We start from the raw sequence: 22,842 nt of genomic DNA, 5'->3' as shown, positions 1-22,842 counted from the left end.
AATAAACAGGTTAAGAACATGGGCTTACATAAATCCATATTCTCTTTATATATGTCAAATTGTTCTTTTTTAAATATTTATTTTCAGCCTACCCTTCTTGTATTCCCATGGAAGGAGCTGAGTATATTTAATAATAGGAGCACATCCAGAAGCCTTTGAGGAGGGGGATGGCTCTTCATATTCATGAAGCTTGCATACTTCTGTTGGTCATCCTTGGATTGGTCACCTCTGCTGCCATCAGTCATGAAGACTATCCTGCTGATGAAGGTGACCAGACCTCCAGTAATGACAATCTGATCTTTGATGACTATCGAGGGAAAGGGTGTGTGGATGACAGCGGCTTTGTATACAAGTTGGGAGAACGATTTTTCCCAGGGCATTCCAACTGTCCATGTGTCTGTGCTCTGGATGGACCTGTTTGTGATCAGCCAGAATGCCCTAAAATTCACCCAAAGTGTACTAAAGTGGAACACAATGGATGCTGTCCTGAGTGCAAAGAAGTGAAAAACTTTTGTGAATATCATGGGAAAAATTACAAAATCTTGGAGGAATTTAAGGTATGAGTTACCCTCCATATTTATTGAATACTAACTTTTCACATGACATACTTAGTAGATTACTACATTAAAATTAAATTTGGAAAAACTTATTTTTAAATTTCCCTTTGATTTTTAAAAATTTTTTAAATTTAATTTTATTTTTTTATAGTGTTCCAAGATTCATTGTTTATGCACCACATCCAGTGCTCCATGCAATACGTGCCCTCCTTAATACCCACCAGCAGGGCCCCCCATTCCCCTACCACCTCCCTACCAAAAACCTCAGGTTGTTTCTCAGAGTCCACAGTCTCTCATGCTTCATCTCCCCCTCCAATTTCCCCCAGTTCACTTTTCCTTTCCTTCTCCTAAGGTCCTCCATGTTATTCCTTATACTCCACAAGTAAGTGAAACAATATGATAATTGACTTAGCCTAAGTACCACTGTGGTCAATAAATAACCAATTGGCTTATTGATCAATATCTTTAAGGTTTCATAATAATCTCTTCCCTCAGAAGTATTTTGGGCATGCTTAACACCTTTTTTTTTTTTTCCCTTAAGCATTTCTTCTGTGTTATTACAAAATGTTTTCTGAGGAATTTTTTTGTAGTGTATGTGTTTATTTAAAGTTAATGTTTAAATATTGTGATTTTTTTTATGTGGGTATGCCTGATTAGCCTGTATTTGGAGTCATTTAACTATAGTCTAGAATTATGTTTAGTGTGTGGAAATGCAAGTGCCACTGGGACACACCTCTGAGCTGTGGTCTATATATTAAGAATATGCATTGGGGCTACTTGTTGTAGAGCACCATTCCCATTTTGTTCTCTGCTTATTAGATTTTTTTTTTTGTTTGCAAGACCCCAAAGAGAACTGGATTTTTGTCATACTCTATTGTCAAAGGTAGAGAAAAAAAAAAGACTATTTTTTCCAGTGTCCTTAGTATTTCATATGTATTTTATATGCCTATATTTTTAAGTAATTTGGAGTTAATTTTTATCTCTGCTTTGAGTCTCTTTTCTCAAATGACTAGTTTTAATTAGGATGTCCTACAAGCCAGACCTGAACCCTGAGGGTATAAATTCATATATCAAAATGTTCTCCTTAAATGTAATGGCAGTTTGTGCCTTGGAGTGTCTGTCATACTGATGGCTTGATATGAAAGATTTTCATTTCATCTAACCAAGTTCTGTGAAAGGTGCTCAGAACCTCCTAAGCAAGAGAAGATATAGCTAGTTTTCAGTGTGACTGAGAGAAGAACGTTCAGTTATTAGCACTAACCCAACTTCCTTCTCTACAATAGTCAAATGGTAAAAGAAATCAATATGGGGAAAAAACGCTTAAACTGATCATGATTAGAGTATTCTATGTATTGGTATTTCATTGCACTCAGTCCATTCCGGTTATGGGTTCAAACTCATTGTAGTTTACTCAAGAATACCCAGTCACTTTAACTAGATTCCTTAGGACATGAAGGAAATTTTAATAATTATCATATTTAACTTTCTTATACATAAATGTTATTCCAGACTATTCTCTTTCATATATTATCATAATTTGTTGCACAATATTCAGAAGTAAAGGACTTGAAAGTCTAGTAAAATTACCATTATTTATATCAAATGATAGTTAATAAATAGTATAGTACATTTATTAACAGCTTTATGGTCTCTAAAATAGTAAGTATATTTTGACATTAGCTATTTTCACTTTTAGGGTAATGAAAGTAAATGCAAGTACTCAACACAATTGTATTCTAGACATGGCACTAGAATCATGTTACTCTTCTCTAACATGCATACTAGTTGAGAGTTGAGTGCAAAGAGATACTGTAGAATAGCGTTACCCAAGCAAAAAAGTACATTGAGTAAAATTTAAGATTTACATACATTTGTCATCAATATTCAATAAATAAGAGACTGGTTATTTGAATTTAATCAAATCACTACTCAAAATGATAGTTTTTCCTCCATTTATTAGATTTTTATTTTACAAAGATAATATCTATTTCAATATAAAGAAAAAGTTCACAAACACTTCACTCTAATTATATGTCCCTGCTATAGTCAATATACAACCCATTGATGTGCATAACTTTTCCACCTTTCCATGCCATAAGATTTTTAAATGTGATTTTCAAAAAACAGAATGAAAGAAAACAGTTGCCTCTTTTCACAAGTATTTGGAGTTATAAAATCTATAGAAATTATCTAGGGCAAGCTCATAACAATGAAGAACTAGGACCAAAAAAGTTTGTTACTTGTCCAAAATTGTCAATTTATTTAACCTGCCTCTAAATACTGCCATTCTAAAAACCTCTCAGAGAACTTGGGCTCAAGAGTCAGATAGATATAGATTTAAATCCCAAATTCATCACATAGATGTAAGATTTTGAAAGGACTCCTTAAGTTTTTGAGCCATGGTGGCATTGGCTATAAAATGGCCATAATAATAATTACTTTTCTTGGGAGGAGATATTAGAAAGAGTTACTTAGATAATTTATGAAGAAAATAGCAGGCTGTGATGATTGGCACACCATAGATATTGACTAAATGGTTGTTCCCTTCCTCCTAAACTCTAATGTCCAGTGGTTTACTCTAAGTTCACAATTCCTCTATGTCTTCACCTACATTTTATAATGGAAGTTCATCTTTAACAGTCACTCAGTTGAAAGAATTCCAATACTTTTTATAAGTGTTCTACCTGTCTATGTGAACTATATATACCTAAGTAAATATAAGCCATAATATAATTTTGATTCTCTTCTATTTAGCTCGCAAGAAACAAGTAACTAATTTCAAAAGATATATGGAACTTTCACATAATTTTCTTGGCATGTTATTAAGAAAGTTTTATATATTTTTACATATAATATATTCATCCAACAAACATTTGGGGGTTATTTGTTGTACAAGATACTACAGATGTACATACACTGGAAAGTAAGATACCTAGAAAGCCAAACCTCCACTCACAAGTAACGTATGAACAATATGGAAAGAGAATGAAGGGAAAGAGCAGTTTAAAGTAAAGTATGTGATTGTGAAGCTGAACACTAAGGCACTGTGGTGCCAGAAGCATATCAACATGTGTGAGATTTGGTTAAACAAATTTTCTTTTTCTTCAGTGTGTTCAAAATTGAGGCTATTCTTAAGGAAAAAAATTCAAATTGATCTGGATATATTAAAATTCCAAACAGGAAACTTCTTGAGCAAGATCAGAGATTAGTATGAAATTTGAAAAAAGAAGTGGGAGATAGGAACAGGACACTGGATGTTACTAGAATGCTATTGTAATAAGAGAGGTAAATTTTTACATGTGTTTTGGACAGCAGAGAGAAGAACTTGAATACCAGGCCAAAACAGTTAAATTTGGTCTAAAGAATAACAAGGGATAAAATTCATGTTGTACATAGAGATGACCTAGTTAAATGTGTTTTTTGAACAAAATTACCTTGTAGCCAAGTGTAGAATTGAATAGAGGTGAAGAAATTAATGGCTGCGGATGTAAGCCTATTGAATAAAACAGAGAAAGAGATGACCAGCATGCATGAAGATAAAAACAGGAGAGTCTTCAAGTTAAAAATCTAAATTCCCTACTATAGTCTCAGTTCTCTACAATGACTTCTCCAAGTATCCAAACTCTAAGTGATATCTCTTCCCTGCGTGTTTGCAATGGTGTCTTACACTTTCTCACCATTGCATGCCTGTGTAAGTCCTACTAGACTATTTCAAAGCCCCATTTAAATCTCATCTCAACTGGAAAGCCCTATTCTATGCTGCATCCTGGGCTGAGTCTCATACCTTTCCTCTATGTTCCCACAGCATGCTACATACATCATTCAACAGGAACATAAATCGCAAGCCGATATTATTAAGACCTTTATGTGTATTACAACTTATTTCATTTCATAACAACAATATGATGATGATACTTTAATTAGCACTGTTTTAAAGATAAAGAAACTGAAGCACCGAAGTGTAAGATAGCTTACCCAACATCACACAGCTCTAAAGTAGAAATAGTATTCATATCCAGGAAGTTTGACTGCAGAATCTAAGCTCTTCACCACCTCAGTGCCTTGATCACAATGCAATAACAGAATGTGTAACCACCTATCTCTCCCACTGGAATGCGAACTCTTTGAGGTTAAGAACAGTGTTTTCTGCTCTTCCCAACCCCAGCACCATGTGAGTCATATAACAGACATTCAATACATTTTTGGTGGATGACATAATTGGTCAGATCCTAATTAAACCCACAGGATAAAATGGTTAGAGTTCCTTTAAAATGCCTTAGTTTCTTCTTGTTTATGTGTTGATCTCTTCCTTTTAGTTAAAGAAGCACTCAAAGTTCAGGTAAGGAGTACTCTTTGGATCCTTAAAGATGGATCCTTAAAGATGACACACTTTGCTCATTTCCATCTTGCTTTCCCCTCTTCTTCATCCCCCTTCCTAACCAGGGTCATCTTGGATTTCATCCCATCCCAGTGCTACAATGACCACCCGGTGGGTCAAAACAGTTACTCTATCTCACACTATATAGTTGCAAAACATGTGTCCCTTCTTAATCTTTTCTGATCACTATATTCAAATGTAAATTGATCCACATGTGTCACCTGATGGGAAGAATAATGTTATTTGTAAAGATTTTTTTTTTAACATTTACTGATTCAAGCTTTGAAAATGGATTTCTCTCTACTCTTTTTGAAAACTCTAAATTTTTCAGTGTTCTGGTAATATTGTATTAAGATAAAGGTCACTGTATAGTAGGTTCTCTCATCTTTCTTTTATGTATACCCAAGCAAAATGACACTGGAACCTGCTTTTTAAGACATAAGGAGCATAAATAATAAATTACAAATAGCATTTCCTACCAAAAAAAAGTTGATTGGAAACATAGACTCTATCAGCTTTGGCTTGGTGGTAAACTATTTCATGCTGTGTTTCCCAAAGGGAGAAATAATTTATTTTCCTCGGTATTTTTATAACTCTCACTCAAAAAGAATTAGCCTTTTTGGTCTTTTTTTAATACTTTGAAACTTACACTGATTTAGTTTAGGTCAGACACTGAAGGTTATACTACATGCAGCTGAAAGAGCCTTTGCATAGCCAGTCGCATTTTAAAGTGATTTTCTGTAGGCAACACCCAGTGCCCCTAATTCAGGATTTTGATTTGCCCAGGACCTGCCTTTCTCTGTGGGCACTGGCCTTTGTGCTTCTCCCAGTCTAAGCAAAAGATAGTTGATCAGGTGGCTGATTTTTAGTTTTAAAAGATTTAGTTTTAAAAGAACATGAATCATGTTCTCATGCTGCATATTTTCTATGTATGTGGTCATTTTAAAGAAACATATTTTCATGCTGGGGTAAGCTGCCTAGTTTTTGCTCTAAAATTTATATTTAATATTTAAATCTTGAAGAAAGAAGCAGAGTGGATAGAAAAGTAATCACTTGGAGTATTTTGCCAAATCATCTCACCCTTAACAAATATCAATGCCAGCTAAGATTTAGGATTGACTTGCCTTCAATGGGTATATTCACAGAAAGACAGGCTTTCCAGCTTTCTCACTAATCAGTGCCCCCATCAATGTCCAATATGGTAATATTAAATCTGTGAAAGCGTTTGGGTAGAAAGAATGATTGAATTTAGGTCTTTGTGATTTGTTTGATGTTGGTTTGTTTTCAAATGGAGAAAGAACAAAAGGCAACATGTACTTGGAGCTAATGATCAAAGATATGAAAGAACTGGGGAAAATGGAAGCTGTAAAGAAATCTCAGTTGAGGGACTGAGTTAACACTTTACAGAAACACAATTCACTGCATCCCACCCACCCTCTGCCATTGTATCAGTTTCTATGAAATGCAAAGAAACTAAGATCTCTGCATTAAGCAAAGGGGTACAGAATGCATCTTTCCAGAGGTGTGAAGGATTTATTTATTGTAATAACAGAGAAGTAGGTAGATTTTGAGAATATGAGTGGGATTTTTAAAGATTTTTTTTCCAAGAGAGGGTTCACAAATTCTCTACAAATGGTTAAATGGGTCACCGGGGCATTTGTAAGATTTGTAAGTCTTAGAAAACATCATAATTTCATACAATAAAGATAATGGAGGATCATTGTTGAGAAGTTGAGAAGACTAATTCCCTAAGTGTTGATTTTGCAAAATACAGTTTCTGTTTTGCAGGGTATGTTGTGGGTTTTAATGTTAAAATTGCCTTTGAGTAAATTCAGGAATGGCTTCTCCTTTCAAGTTGCTACAAAATAACAAAAATTAAGTAATGCTGTTGCTCATCTGAGGGTCAACCCCAGCATGAAGAACAAAGTGAATTTTCCCCATGAGGAATTCCCATCTTTGTAAACAACTGTGGAACCTCTACTTAATTTGTATAATCTTGGACCAATTTCAGAGATTAGAAGTCAATTTTGTTAAAACTTAAATTTGTAAAATTTCTTCACCCTCTCTCATTATTTTTATATTGTGCCCCCTTGGCATTTTTTAACTCTATAGAACTGCACTAAACAGGAGCAGATCAAATTTCTAAAATAGTTTATTTTTCAGAAACTCCAGATAATCGGGAATGATCCTCTTCCTTGAACACCTTTAACATGTAAGAATAGAATAGAATTGTAAGAATAAATGTCTTCCAAGTTAACCCCTGAGTGGTGTAAAATAGCCTGTTCCCAATCAGGAAAAGTCTCTTGCTTTAAATTGTAATAGAATTAATGGTCGGCTAGCCCTTTGGTTAGCTGTATGTAGGAATAGTTTTTCATGCTCACCCACTGGTATTTATTGCTGTCCTTCATATTGCAAGATGCTGCTGTTAATGGTGATAACTCTGTGATAAGTATGACTACAGAGATTTGTGACTGGGCTTCTGTGCCCCGTGCACAGGGGGTGATCGGTGTTTGATTTGCAGCCACATCTGAGATTTGCGGAGCTTGTCACTGTTAGTGATTACCTCAGACTTGAGGTCAGCCATCAGCTGTTTATAGACATTGCTGCCCACTCCTTACTCTCCAGCAGTGTAAGAAAATGAAACTGAAAAGAAAGACCTAGTAGTCTCCCTTTCAAATTTTCACTCCAGTTGTACAAAACATTGGATATGTTTGAAATTTGCCTGTTTTTAACAGTGGCTTTACTCACAGAAAGACATAATCAGTCAGTGGTAGGATATTAATAAGCATAATTTTTTTCTATTTTTCACATCTTTTTTCATAACTCAGGTCTACATATTTTATGGTAATTGTGTAGATTATTCTAACATACATCATCTCAATGGAAACTGCTCCATACATGCAGTGATTTGAGTGTGTGTGTGTGTGTGTGTGTGTGTGTAAAGAAATTTGAGGGACCAGGAATGTCTTTACTTACAGAAAATCTTACTGTAAAATTAGGTAAATCTTTTGTTCCTGCTCCTCCTTATTCACCTTGACCATATTTTTGCTTAGTTTTGTTTTCCTACAACTTGATTTATACATCAGGCAGTGTGTTTTATGAAGAGCAGTGCAAGAAAAACTTATTGGTTTATTTTTTTAGTTGTGCTTTGCCAAAATTTCCAGGAAGAACTTGAAACAAATAATCAAGAGATGGATTGAAGTGATCAGTAGGTTGGCTTATCCAGGGCATCTTTCTCAAAAATAGTCATTATTAATTGGAGACTGGTTTATTTTAGAGTCTGTACTTTGGACTTTTATCATCACTGCTGATTAGCATCAGTAATTTCACTCCAACATACCGTCCTTTGTGGATACCCTTGCCTCTAGCCTGCTATATCTCATATCACAATAAAGCCTTCTTTGCAAGGATTTAATGACATCATGAAAAGAGTGAATAAAGTACTAAAGTAACAAGAAAAATCATTCATCCCCTAAAAAAGTTTTCAGATGATGTTATTTTATGCCTGTAGAAATCTATCTAAAGTGGAAAAAAAGTCCTATGAACACAACTTTTAATTTCCCCCCCCATTCTGTCATGTGATCATAAACAAAAGTCAAATATTTTAATTGTTATAACTATAGAATAGATATAATCATCATAGATATCTTACAAAAAATTAATAACATTAAGAACTTGAAAATTACAATATTACATATCAATCTGTAACTTAATAATCTGTGTGTGTGTGTGTGTGCATGTGTGTGTTTTAAATTAGTTGTTTGGGATTTTTCAATCTGTTTGTTTTAATATTGACCTGTGACTACCATTGTTACTTCTTGGCATGAGGCTGGTTCCCTAGTATAAAGGTTTGCATGTATTCTCCTATTTATAAAGGCAAGCATTATGGTTTCTTTTTTGTAGTTCAGATCCTTCCTACTTTTTAACTTTTTTTAATTTTTTTATTAACATATAATGTATTATTAGCCCCAAGGGTACAGGTCTGTGAATCGCCAGGTTTACACACTTCACAGCACTCACCATAACATACCTTCCCCAATGTCTATAACCCAATCACCCTCTCCCTCCCCTCCCTCCACAACAGAACCTTCCTACTTTTAAGAGTTGACCATAGAATATTAGATCTGAAAAAAAACTTTGAAATTATTTTTTCTAATGTCCTTATTTTACAGATGATGAAACAAAGGCCAACTGAAACTTACTGAAAGGACCATAATGACATAGCTCATTATTCGCAAAAGCAGTATTAATATATTGCTTTCCTGTGGTCTTTTTTTCTACATTTTACTATCTTCAGGTTTAACAAGAAAATATCACTCATTTGCATCTCCCTTTCCAATAAATGTGTTGGATGCAAAGATTTATTTCAGCTAATTGTCTATAGAAATGTGATATCAGGACCTATCACCATGACAACACAGAGTTACAAGTAGGCAAGAACAATAAAATATTGGCATATCTAAAATAGGTCTCTGACATAGATAGAGTACAATTTGCAAAAAAAAGAATCTAACTTTGCAAAGGCTGTGTTAAAAAAGGGATCCTTTGTCGAAAAATTCTATAATTAAACCAAGTAATATAGGCCAAAATAAAATAAAATCCTATTAGATTAACAATACCTGTTTATTTTCATGGATACTCTTTTATACTAGGAAGTAACAAAGCAACTAAATGAGCTGCTTTTGCCATATATTTGGTGATTTTAGGAACTGAGGATTCATGTTCTTGATATCACTCTGCAAGCACCTGCCTCTTATGACAAGGCAGAAATGGATTCTCAAAAATGGATGAAGTATGCAAAAATTTCTAGTTCCATGGAATTAGAACAAAGGAATATCTCTAAACTAGCATATGATCAGTATCATCTCAGGAGGGAATGTTTCAGAAATTGATTCATTGACCTGTCCCTAATTCTGACTGAAATTATTTAAGTGTATGTTTCTAAAGTTTCCCAGATTATTCTAATGATCAACTAGATTTAGTAATCACCATCATGATGCATGTAGCCTTTTCCAGACTCTCTTCTAGGGAACACCAGCACTCTGTGATATTCTTAATAAGGATTTCTGATTTTTTCGTTGTCAGGTAAATCTGAGAAATGATGTATCCTTGGAAATGTGAAGTGCACATTAGTGTATTGACACTGCTTGAGTGTTTTTAAAAGGTTTGTTTGAGAGTCAGTATGTATTATTCGATAGCTATGAGCTTGACAGGGAGGTGAAAACCGGATTTTAGAGTAGGCTCTACAACTTCCCAGCCAAGTGACCTAGGTATACAGTACTTTACCTCTGTAGGTTTTAGTGTACACACCTCTCAAAGAGAGATAATAGTAGAAACTACTTGGCATACAATAAGAGATTCATAAAAGCTACCTGACATTTTTACTACTATTACCACTAAACTGTATTTAATACGGGATTTCACAAATTTATGTGACAGAAGAACATTTTTTTCCCCTCAGATCATTTATTAACATCTTAAGGTTCATAAGAGTTCAATGAAACATGGATTAAGAAATACTTTGCTAATGATTCAAGATACCCTAATTTCTTTTTTTGACTCTTATGGGAGGCTAATGATAAAAATCTGTATGTCTCAGCTATTCTTTTATTTTCTGGCTCTTTTTAAAGTTCACAACATTTAAATTAATGTTACTGTTTATGGTAGTTAATTTGTGTTGCATAAAACAATTTATTTGAAAAATTATTTCTTCTTCATTATCATGCCAGTTACATATAACCCAAAATCTAAGAGATTGACTATCATCCATGAGCCAAATCCAGCTCACTGTCTGCTTTTGTAAGTAGAGTCTTATTGAAACAGCAATGCTTATTCATCTCTGTATTGTCTATGGTGGCTTTTAGGCTGTAGTGAAGAGATGAGCACTTTCCCCAGAGACCCAGGATTCACATGGGTCAAAAATATTTACTATCTGGGGGCACCCAGGTGGCTCAGTGGGTTAAGCCTCTGCCTTCAACTCGGGTCATGATCTCATGGTCCTGGTATAGAGCCCTGCATCATCCAGGCTCTCTGCTCAGCAGGGAGCCATCTTCCCCCTCTCTTTCTGCCTATCTCTCTGTCTACTTGTGATCTCTCTCTCTGTCAAATAAGTAAATAAAATCTTTAAAAAAAAATATTTACTATCTGGCCTTCTACAGAAAAAGTTTGCCAACCCCTGATCTATGATAATATTATCCTTCCCTTATTATTCTCTCAAACTGCATTATCAAACCTTTCTAATCCACATTCTTGAAGATTAAATGTTCTTTGGATATTGATAGATAATAGGTCCAACTTCACTTGAAGGTGGTCTCAGGTATCTCTTTTCACATATGTGACTTTAAAAAAGCATTAGATACACCTATTTTAATTGTTGTTAACTCATTCTTGACAACAATAGTACTAAGCCCTATATCTCTTTGCACACTTGCCTTCAAGCAGTATAGCTTTGTTCTTTGCATTGATGAATAATAATATAATAACTTCCCACTGAGAATTCTCAGATGAAACAGATAAGCAAAGATGATAAAAAAAATTCCATTATTTTGTTTTACTTTGTGCTCTCCTTTGATAGTGTGACAAGTCAAGGAGGTATTTTTAATTTCATGTAATATAATAAATATATTTTGTGTTATAATAATAAATGAAAATATGTATGCTGTCTGCTTACTTAGGTATTTAGTTCGTTTTTATGACTTTTCAAGTCCACTCACACAATCCATAATTTGGTTTCATTAAATATTCTAAATATCACCAACATGTGGAAAAATGGTAGGTTTCATGGGGTTGTACCAAAATATATCAGACATAAATCTGACCCTCAAAATTCTCCTAGTCTGTCAAAAGGAATAATACAGGTACTACTAATAGCAGGTGGCTTGTCTTGACTGTACTAGGACCTTATATGAAGAAAGGGGAAATTCAGTCTGGAGGACTTAAGATATCTTAAGAATAGGGATTTCAGCACACTGAAAGTATTTCAGGCAAAATTGGAACATTGGCAAAAATAAGTACAAAGCACGTGCAGAGAAAAATGAATAAACCCAATGAGTTAAACCAGAGCATAAGGCATATAAAGGAGACAAAACATGAGAGATCAGAGAAGGGGACACTGGTCCAGCTCACAATGTGAGTGTCATGCTGGGCCAAGGAGCTTTGACCGAAGCCTGGGCTGAGCAGGGAGCCACTAAGGGGCTCAGATCAGAGAGTGACACAACCAGATCTGTGCCTGAGGCAAACACCAAATAATAGCTGACAATTTTATAAGATATTTTGCACCTGTGTTCCCTCAGGAATTACTTGGTTCCAAGATATTTTTATTCTCATTTTATAAATGAGAAGGAAGGGCTTCTGACTAACTCCAGTGGTCTTCTAATTATATCTGACCAGCTTCCACACGTTCATTAAGGATGTTTTGCAAGACATGGTTGAGATGGCTTCGTTTTCACGTGTTCATATCCCCTATATTTTTCTATAGGTGTTCAATTATAACTGAAATATTTCATATTAAGTCCTGTATCTTTCTGGTGGAAATGTATACATGCTAATATGAGGAAAAGTATTTCCCTGTGTCATGTTTCACAGGGCTCAATTTCTTTTATTTTTAAAAACTCCCATTGCCATGAAGAAGTATGAATCCAAGGCACAGTCCTATCCATTAAAAATTAATAACAGCTGCGTTCTGAATGCAGCAAGAATTGCCCAAGAGTATTTTTGTTATTTAGAGGGTTTTCTAAATCTTTACATCAGTGAAATACAAATTTAAAAACAACAACAACAACAACAACAACAAACAACGATGGATTTTGCTAATGGTTTTTGCAGTCTTAGAAATACCATAGTCATCACAAAAACTTACAGCGGTTACCAAATTAAGTCATTTTTTCTTTATAGTGAGAGAACATCCACAGCTCTCTGGAACTCTGTGTATTTTCACTGCATATTACTTTTATTTCCCCTTCCTAAATATGACAGGGAAAAAAAATTAAAAGAATTCAGTCTAACTTTAATTTTCCCCCAACATGATAAGTAAAATCCTACTGAAATAGCAAACCTTTGACTGCTGAGATTTAAAAAGCTTCATTAGGGAGAAAAAGGACAATCACAGAGAATCTTCCTTTTGTTAATGAGACTCTAGGACATTCACATTGAAGCTACAACATACCTAAATCAAGATTCAAAAAAAAAAAAAATGTGAGCTAAAGTTACCCTGTTAAATATCTGTTTGGGCACAGAATTTGATGGAAGATTGAAGTTTCATCTCTGTAAATAAGAACCTAATTAACTATCTAAAAATGTTGCCCAATGTCATCCTTATCTAACCATAATATGAGTGCATACATTGCTACATTTTTTAAAAATTGCTTTTAAAACTCTAAAAGATATATTCTTTATAAATTCAATATTTCAAATAATTCATAATGGAAATTATCATGCTATAATTTAATAAAAATAATTTATAATCAATATATACCCTTGAGGAATACATGGCCATTGAAAATGGATGAAGAAAAATTTAAAAATTAATAAATAAACACTGGTCAAGTTCAAAGCTAGGATGACAATGAGGGTCTTTTAACCAATGCTACATAGTTTATATATTACATAATTTCCTTTCAGTCTCCTAAGAATCCAGTGGCAAAATTAGAGCCCTATTAATATTATATTGTTATTACCTCCACCTTACAAATGAGAAAACCCAGTTCAAGTGCCTTAAGACAAAACAGCAATCTTTAGTGACAGGATTTGAGCTCCAAATGAGCTCATTCCACATTGTCATATGGCTGAATTTCATTGGGCGATAGCACTAGCCATTTATTTTTTATTTTTTGAGAGAGAGAAAAAAAAGAGAGAGAAAGAGTGAGCAGGGGAGGGGCAGAGAAAGAGAGAGAAGCACAGCATGGAGCCTGACTCAGGGCACAATCCCACCACCCTGAGATCATGACCTGAGCCTAAATCAATAGACACTCAACTGCCTGAGCTACCCAGGTGCCCTAGCACTAGCCATTCTTATATATGGTTTCAAAATTGTGACTGCTTCTGTTGTGCCTTGCACCAAAAACAAACAAACAAACAAAAAACAAAAACAAACAAACAAAAGTCAAAAGGCTTACATCAAGATATTACTTGGTCAGGGGCGCCTAGGTGGCTCAGTGGGTTAAAGCCTCGGCTTTCGGCTCAGGTCATGATCTCAGGGTCCTGGGATAGAGCCCCTCATCGGGCTCTCTGCTCAGTGGGGAGCCTGCTTCCTCCTCTCTCTCTCTCCCTGCCTCTCTGACTACTTGTAGATCTCTGTCAAATAAATAAATAAAATATTTAAAAAAAAAAAAAGATATTACTTGGTCAAGATTTTTTCAATTAAAATATACTTTTATCTTATTGTCCATAAGCCATCTCAACATATTTTTGTGGAACGAAGTAAGCTATGAATTAAGCATCAAATAATGAAATATAAATTCAGAAGGAAATCGCTGTTGGGACTTAAAATTGGAAATTAATATATTTTAATATTAGTAGTTATAAAGCACTTAACTATACTAATTTTTCAATTACTGCTTTTTCATAATGTGCAAAAGTACAATGTTGCCAGCAAATGAAAAAGGAAGAAAAGATTTCAACTTTTAGTAAATTTTTGCCCAGAGAAATTCAGAGACAGTGAGGCAGAGAGAGACTTCTGAACTAACAATCTGATTGGCACTCCCAATACAAATGGATTTGGTTGTTCCAGGCCTAGAACTTTGACCTCCCACATACTGAAGAGCCCTGAGTCCAGCGAAATCCGTGCAAGGCACCTCCTTTCAACGTCTCTCATAGAATAGGACTGATTCTTTCAGGTTGTAGAATTCTAACGGTGCTATATCCTCCCCCACGCACACATGGCCTTGTTTTAATGCTACTGTAGATGACTGTCTTTTACTGATATCAACAATCTGTTCTTCTCAGTGTCGACAGGAAAGTTTTGGAGCTATACAATTGCTCATTTTTTTCTATTGCATAAATAGGTGATAAGTAGAGCATCCTTAGCTTGGAGATACACAGGCTCTAGTGAAAATATTCTGTTTGCTATCAAGGGCCTTTTTTATACCAAAGCCAAAAGTCAATCCAGCTTATCAGTGAGGACTAAAGGCTGCTGCTTTCCCAGGCTATTCATACAAGGACAGGTGTGACACTTTATCAAAATCTTTACTTCATTGTGAATCCTCTAGCCTTCATCTATACCTTTGGGTTCTCCTTTGAAGACTGTAGAGGCCACTAAAACATCCTTTTTTTTTTTTTCCTTAAATACATACTGATATTTCCTTAATAAGTATGCTTTGCCAATTTAAAAAGGCATACCTGTGACTGTAGCTAAAGAAAGATATTTTTGCTTATATTCTCCTTATCTATAGTTTATTTTTCCATATGCTATTCTTCATATTTCAGAAAAAGCTGCATTTTCCTGTCATGAAATTCCTTGAAAATATTCAGGAAAAAAATTGGTTCTATATAAAATCAGTTTATTAGAATAGGCAGCATATAATTGTAGAGGTGCCTGCTCTTAAAAAAATAAGCCAAAATATGTTTAAACAGCTTTTTAGGAAAAAATATTTTTTAAAATATTTATTTATTTGAGGAGGGGGTGGGGCAGAGGGCGAGAGAAACTTTAGCAGACTCCCGCTGAGCACAGAGCAGGAGGCAGGGCTTAGTCTCACAACGCTGAGATCATAACTTGAGCCCAAACCATCACCACCCCAACACCCCTAGGAAAAAAATATCTTTAAAGAAAAATATAAATCATTAATATGATATCACTGTTGTGTTGCAACTATAATGGTAAATTTCAAGACTGAGTGAACTTTTCTTGTACTTGATAATAATTTTAGATTGGGTATGTCAACTGCTTTGCAGTGTAATTGTGTTATACATTAAGGTCAGAATAAATGCAAAAAAATAAAAGATTAACTCCAATAATTCTGTTCTCCATTATAATAATACCATCAGTTATTTTTTTTTAAAGATTTCAGAGAGAGAGAGAGAGAGAGATCACAAGTAGGCAGAGCAGCAGGCAGAGAGAGAGAGAGGGAAGCAGGCTCCCCGCTGAGCAGAGAGCCCGATGCGGAGCTCTATCCCAGGACCCTGAGATCATGACCCAAGCGGAAGGTAGAGGCTTTAACCCACTGAGCCACCCAGGCACCCCTACCATCAGTTATTTTTATTAAAAAATCATTTGTATTACAAAATCAAAATTTATTTCTATGGATATCTTAGCTCCTTTTTCCAGATTGGCACTTATTAAGGGCAGACTAGATATATAGTTCATCTTAATATACTTTATATACCTTATCATATATATATATATATATATATATATATATACCTTATTTGTATATGTGATACAAATTTAATACAATAAAAATAAAAATAATTTTAAAATTCATATATATTATTTCTGAATTTGAGTTTATTATATCTACATGGGCAAAGCTATATATACTCCATACAATCCTGGCTAAAAATGTTTGTTTTCAAGAAACATAAAGTGGTTTTTTGTTTATTTGTTTGTTTTTTCATTTTCTTTTAGTTTATTTCTTTTCAGTGTTTCAGCATTCATTGTTTACGCACCACACCCAATGCTCCATGCAATACATGCCCTCCATAATACCCACCACCAGGCTCACCCAACCCCCACCACACTCCCCTCCAAAACCCTCAGTTTGTTTCTCAGAGTCCGCAGTCTCTCATGGTTGGTCTCCCTCTCTAATTATCCCCAACTCACTTCTCTCCATCTCCCAATCTTCTCCATGTTATTCCTTATGCTCTGCAAGTAGGTGAAACCATATGATAAGTGACTCTGCTTGACTTATTTCACTCAGCATAAAGTTATTTTTGACATCCAATAAATAATATTCCAAAATGTATTATCAAAATACCAACTTCCCGGGCGCCTGGGTGGCTCAATGGGTTAAGCCTTTGCCTTCAGCTCAGGACATGATCTCAAGGTCCTGGGATCAAGCCCCACATCAGGCTCTCTGCCTGCCTCTCTGCCTACTTGTGATCTCTCTGTGTCAAATAAATAAATAAAATCTTAAAAAAAAAAAAAAAACAACTTCTCAGACAAAGTCAGAGTGCCTATTATTTAACTTGTTAAGCAAACGATAATATCATACACATTTGCTGACAAATTGAGGTTGTTATTAAAAAAAAACTATACATCTGGTTTTCTTTTTGTTGTTGTTGTTAAGATTTTATTTACTTATTGAGAGAGAGAGAAAGAGCGAGATCATGAGCAAGGGAGAGGGATAGAGGGAGAAGCAGACTCCCCCCTGAGCAGGGAAGCCAATGTAGTACTCAATCCCAGGACTCTGGGATCATGACATGAGCTGATCTAAGGTAGATGCTTAACTGACTGAGCCACCCAGGAGCATTATGCATCTGGTTTTCTATTTGCTTCAGTGGTATTAAAATTCCTAAAGAAATTCCAGCTCTGTTCATGATTTGATAAGACCTACAACCTCAGTGTTTCAAAGTGCTCCAATCAATAGGGCAGATCACTGAAGAGGTCACTATAGTCCCATTTGATGCAGGACACTGAGAAACAGTTTAATCAGTAATGCAATGGGTTTTCTTTGGGAGGATTGTGAATTTTATTTAAAATCCATTGGCTTTATTGATTAGTAAGTGACATCTGCCACATGCAAATTACTGACTACAAGAGTGGCAGTGGATGCTAAATACTCTTGTACTCTGTAATTTAATGTATATTTTAATGAAGTGAGCAGTGAGATTCCTGACAGGCATCAGCAACTTTGAAATAGTCTTCCAAATTTCTCATACAGTTTGAAAGTAATGAGATTTGTTCCATAAAGTGATAAAATTTATGCCATAAATTATCTCTAAAAGAAGAGTGCATCTTAAAACAGTATCTTTTCCTTGGTAGAGATCAAATTTTAAATACTTGCTTAATGGGAAGTTTCTAGAAAAGCAATCTGAGCTATATTCTCTTCCAGAATTTTTGCAAAATTATCAAAGGAATGAAGCACCATATGGTATGTGAAGCCTAATATCACTTGGTCAGAAGGAAAGCCATTGATATAGTAGTTAGTGTGCTAAGACTTGGCACTTAAAATATATCCCATCCAAGCATGGGCCCATTGCTTCAGACTTCAACAATGCTCACAAAGTCTTTCTAGGAATCAAGCTTTATTTATCAAGCTTTATTCCTCAGAATATTCAGGATGTGTTTTGTTGGACTTTGTAATCTAACTCATTCCTTAGGAAAATGGGCTTGTTTAAAATCAGGATTGTTATATATTATTTTCCTGAAAAATAGTTTATGATATACTAAAATCATTTTAAGAAGAAACTATTAAACTCTACACACATTATAAAATGAGACTAGCTTTTTCTTAGACTTTTAGGAATTCCTTTACATGTATTCTTACCTTAAATTTAGTTATCATGGTATTTGTTAGTGCAATAAGTCTATAATTATCTATTGTGAAAAACTCTAGTCAATAGAGTGCTTGAAGATTGACTTACTTAGTGATCTATACAGTGAATATGGTAAATTTCAAATTGCCTTTAGAGAGTGGGTTTATGTTCACTATTATAATATTGGAGCCCAAATAGTTATTTCATGACTCAGTCAGAAACCTTTCCCTACAAAGTGCCCTTTGTAATACTTAAATAAAATGAAATATCTTACTGAATCAGAATCCTACCCCATGAATAATAAACATATATGAAACTGCCCAGAGGTATGGTCTAACAAACAAGAAAACATAGATTATGCATAAATGAATATGCATGTGTTAACAAATATTTATTGAGTGTCTATATGGGCTGATATCTTCCTGGTGCTTAGAGTACCACAATGAACAATATGCTATAAGAAAATTATAATCCATAGGGAAGGCAGATAAAAATAAACAGACATATCATCAAACCAGTAAGATAATCTCATGCACTGATGAGAGCTCTGAATGGGCAATGTGAGGGAGAGAGATGATGGAAAGATATTCAGGGAAGACCTCCCTAGAGAAAGGATGTTTGAGGTGATTTCTAGATTTTGAAATATCAGGAAAAGAAAATGGGTTTATTGCTTTTTTTTCTTTCTTTCTTTCTTTTTCTTTCCTTTTCTTTTCCTTTTCCTTTCCTTTCCTTCCCTTTCCTTTTCTTCTCATTTCTTTTCTTTTCCCTGGGTGATTTATAGTGCTCATTTTAACCATCCACAATTAGTCTTTATCTAGAGGCTTCTTATAACAATTTTCCTTCAGTGTGTTTCTGACATGATTAATTCAATTGGTACTACACAAATCCTCCCCCCAACCCCCAACAAACAAGGCCCTATATAACTTCACTGAAACCACCTCTGTAATCAGATTCCACTTCAAACAAGAAAAATAACCTAAATATTCCTTTAAATTTAGTCTTATGCTGTAGTCCAATTTTATACTTTTTAAATTTTTTCCAAAAGCCATCAATAAGTATGCAAGTGAATGATAATAATAGTATTATAATATTTCTTGCTCAGCTTATGTGTTTCACAATAACTCTGTGAGGCTGGTATTACTGTCATTCCCATTCTATAGATTAAGAAACTCAGGCAGAGAAAGGTGATCTCATTTTCCTAAGAGTCACTCCTAGTGATAAATCATCTGAGACTAGAACTCAAGTATTGAGAAAACAGAGAAGTGTCTTCCAAGCAGGATATAACAACCATCCAAACAAACCAACTAATTTTTTTTTCTAATCTTCCTAATTCAGAGTTTCCCAGCTTGTAAGAATTCTGTTACCTTAAACTTCATCAAATTAAAATAGTAAACTGAACACTGTTCTGCTCTTGTCCCTCTGAGGTTTGAATTTAAGTAATAAATCTGATAAGCTATGACTATTTCCTCATGGATACTCTATAAACAATGCCAGGAATGGCCTCCACATAAATAATGATGCCACAAGTTATTGTTACATAGACCAAACATCTAGGTTTTCCTCATATATGGAAAGTAAGACTCAGTGTATTCAGAGGCCAAAATAAAAGTGCATTTTCTACAAACATTTTGAAAACTCTCTGCAACCAGTCTCCAACATGTTCTCTTAATCCTATGTCAACTCTTAGTGTGACTATATTCGCTTCCAAATTCTCACAAAGACCATACGTGGCAATTTTTCTGGAATTACTCAGTTATTCCAGTAAGCTAAGTTACTAGATCTCAGGCTGCTTTCTGCATTTTAAAAAAATCATGGAGTATTCTTTTGTTCCGAGGATTCTGGAACCTCCCCTCTGATTCTGAGTTCTCAAAAATTACAGACCGTGGCATTGGGATTTCAGCCTCAAGGTCTTTAGAAGTTATGAAAACGTGATATGTATTGTCATATTTCCATTCTAATACCAAGGACAAAAATTGGGCTTCTTAGTCATCTAAATCAGTATTTTAAAAAGAATCCCCTTCTACTCTATTAATTATAAAACAAATACATATATATATCTAGTAGGAAACCCCTTTGAAATTTGGGGCAGCTGGTACAGCATTTGGATTTGCCATGCAAATATATTCAGGGATAGCAGGATCTACAGATAAAATGCATGGTTTCTACTTAAATAGAGTGCCACATTAGATATTCAAAACTCTCCAGCAGAAGGTGTACAGAGTCCTAACAGACATAAAATACTCGGATTATCTAATACATACATGAATACAATATTTGACCTCTAATCTTAATTTCAATTAAAATTTATGTAAAGGTAAATATAGTGAATGCTACTTTGTTTTCCAAAGCTTTCACAGAAATGAAATGTTCTGTGAGATTTCTTAGGGACAGATTTTTCTTGTATAAAATTTTCAGGTGGTGTCATTTAATCATCTTACTTACCGAATCTCTAGCTGACAAAAGCCATGTTCTAGTTGTAATTTCACATGTTCTTCTAAAAAAAGCAAGTAAGAATAATTTTTTCCAAGTACTTGTTCCAGTGTTCTCTGTTCCTCTAAGGATAGCTTTATTGTTTAATCTTTGCTTTTACGGGGACAGTTTCAGGTTTAATCTATAGTTTTTACACTGAAGAGCCTGATAAAAGGAAATTTGCAAGCAGCTCAGTCTTAAGATGTAAAGATTATTCAAAGTGCCAAACCTTTCAGTTTTAGGCTGCAAGGTGGGAAGGATTTTTAAACTGAACTTAATGTCAAGGGCGCATACTTCTCACTCCCAGAGACTTCTTGCTGCTTTGGCAATGTTTTTTCAGAAGTGCAGGAGAAAGCAGGGGCAGTGAAGGAAGTCAGTGCGGGCAAAAGTCATGAAGGCAAAGTCCTGATAAGTTTGGAGAGGAAAGAAGAGCGTTTGGCGTGAGGTCAACGGGTTAAATCTGATTGAGTGATCAGAGTTGGGGGGGGTGCACGTGGAGACTGAGTATGAGAAGAAATGGGCTGAAACAGATTTGAAACAAAACAAAAGAATGTAATGAAAACAAAAGAGGAAATGACATGTTTCTAAGGAGATTCTGGGCTAGGAGGTATGTGGCATGTGAGTAGTCAGGGTCAGGGAGGACTTGAAGATAATGTCACTCAGTGGCTAGGGGGATATTCTTACTTTTCAAATTTGTTTCTCATTATTCAAAATTCTTTCAAAAATCAGGTATACTTTTATCACTAAGGCTTGTCATCCTAGCTCTTCCTCAGAACACTTCTCAGAATTCCAGTGCACACATATCCAGTCTCCACTGCCTTAGTACAGATGCTCCTGGGCCATTATCTGCACATGCTTCTCTCAGATACTCATGAATGTAGTTACTGGGCTAAAGATGCCAATGCCCCCAAGAACATGAGCCTCATGGCAACCTAACTTCAACCCACTATAGTTTCCTTACTAATTTATATTTGTAGAAGGTTAAAAAGCTCTATGGCTCCATGATAATCTCTTCATGCACTAAATACCCTAGTGAAATTCTCTCTCTTAGCAGAAGTACATATCTTCCATAAATCAATTATCCAGTTCCTAATGGCTATTCCACTAGATCTGGTATGCTTGGAGAAGGGTAGAAAGCACTGGAAAAAAGAACTAACTCTAATGGGAGTATCCAGAATAGTGATTCTTGCTCCCACTGGCAATACAGTAGAGCATGTATGCTGCCTGGGTTCAAATCCTGCGTTTGCCCCTTACTACCTAGAGGACTGGGGGAGTTATTGACCCTCTCTCAGCCTATGTCCTCATCTGTGGGATGGAGATAATAACAAATCTTCCTTCATAGGGTTATTATGAGAAAGAAGTTTATATAGATATTTTGCTTGGCATGATATCCAGTAGTTAATTGTGTCCAAAAATATTGTTTAAATTAGAATGCTGTCTTTAACATTCTGTGTTGGAACTCTAATAGTCTAATAAATCTTTCTCAGAGGCCACAGTTACTTTGAGGTAAACATTTTGCATTGGAAAATTTAGGGTCTCTTTGAGATTTTTAATGCCAGAATCAGTCCACTAGAGTTGAACAGATCAGCCCCTACTTCAGCAAGAAATGAACCTGCAAGAATAAAGAATCACAGCCATGGAAGGGCAGGGAGTGGAAGCAAGATTAGTGGCTCCCACTTTGTCTCATATTACAATAAATGCTGGCCAAGTCCTTACTGTCCTTCAGAAGGCCACACAAAAATACTTCCTTGCAATTAATCAAGGAAAAAGGGACAACTCCTGACCATTTTGCTTGGAGATTTAATATGTCACAATGGGGTTTGCAAAATAAGGAGCAGCAGAGCAGCAAGAATTTTCCTTTCTCGTGGTATTTCTCACATTTTCTCCAACAAATAATGTGCTTTGGTATCAAATATTTTCCTTAATTTACTGAGATTATTCAGTTGAGTAGCTTCAAGAAACCCAGCCATTAGGATGACCCAAAAGATTCCTTCGAGATACTTAACCCATCTTACCACACCGTAGGAG

General features: G+C 35.1%; 1 protein-coding gene across 2 annotated transcripts in view; it reads left to right on the top strand.

Moving 5' to 3' along the window:
• Positions 1-22,842, top strand: part of VWC2L (von Willebrand factor C domain containing 2 like) — a 154,837-nt gene that overhangs the window by 2,918 nt on the left and 129,077 nt on the right. For both annotated transcript variants that reach the window (XM_032859866.1, XM_032859868.1), the window contains exon 2: positions 88-557. In XM_032859866.1, the coding sequence (XP_032715757.1) occupies positions 168-557 (390 nt within the window). In that variant the 5' untranslated portion in view covers positions 88-167. The remainder of the gene's footprint in view (positions 1-87; positions 558-22,842) is intronic.

Source organism: Lontra canadensis, unplaced genomic scaffold (assembly GCF_010015895.1).
Source record: "Lontra canadensis isolate GAN:19392208 unplaced genomic scaffold, GSC_riverotter_1.0 scaffold18, whole genome shotgun sequence".
NCBI lineage: Eukaryota > Metazoa > Chordata > Mammalia > Carnivora > Mustelidae > Lontra > Lontra canadensis.
The sequence above is the reverse complement of the archived record's forward strand: the minus strand, read 5'-3'. Positions and strand labels throughout refer to the sequence as shown.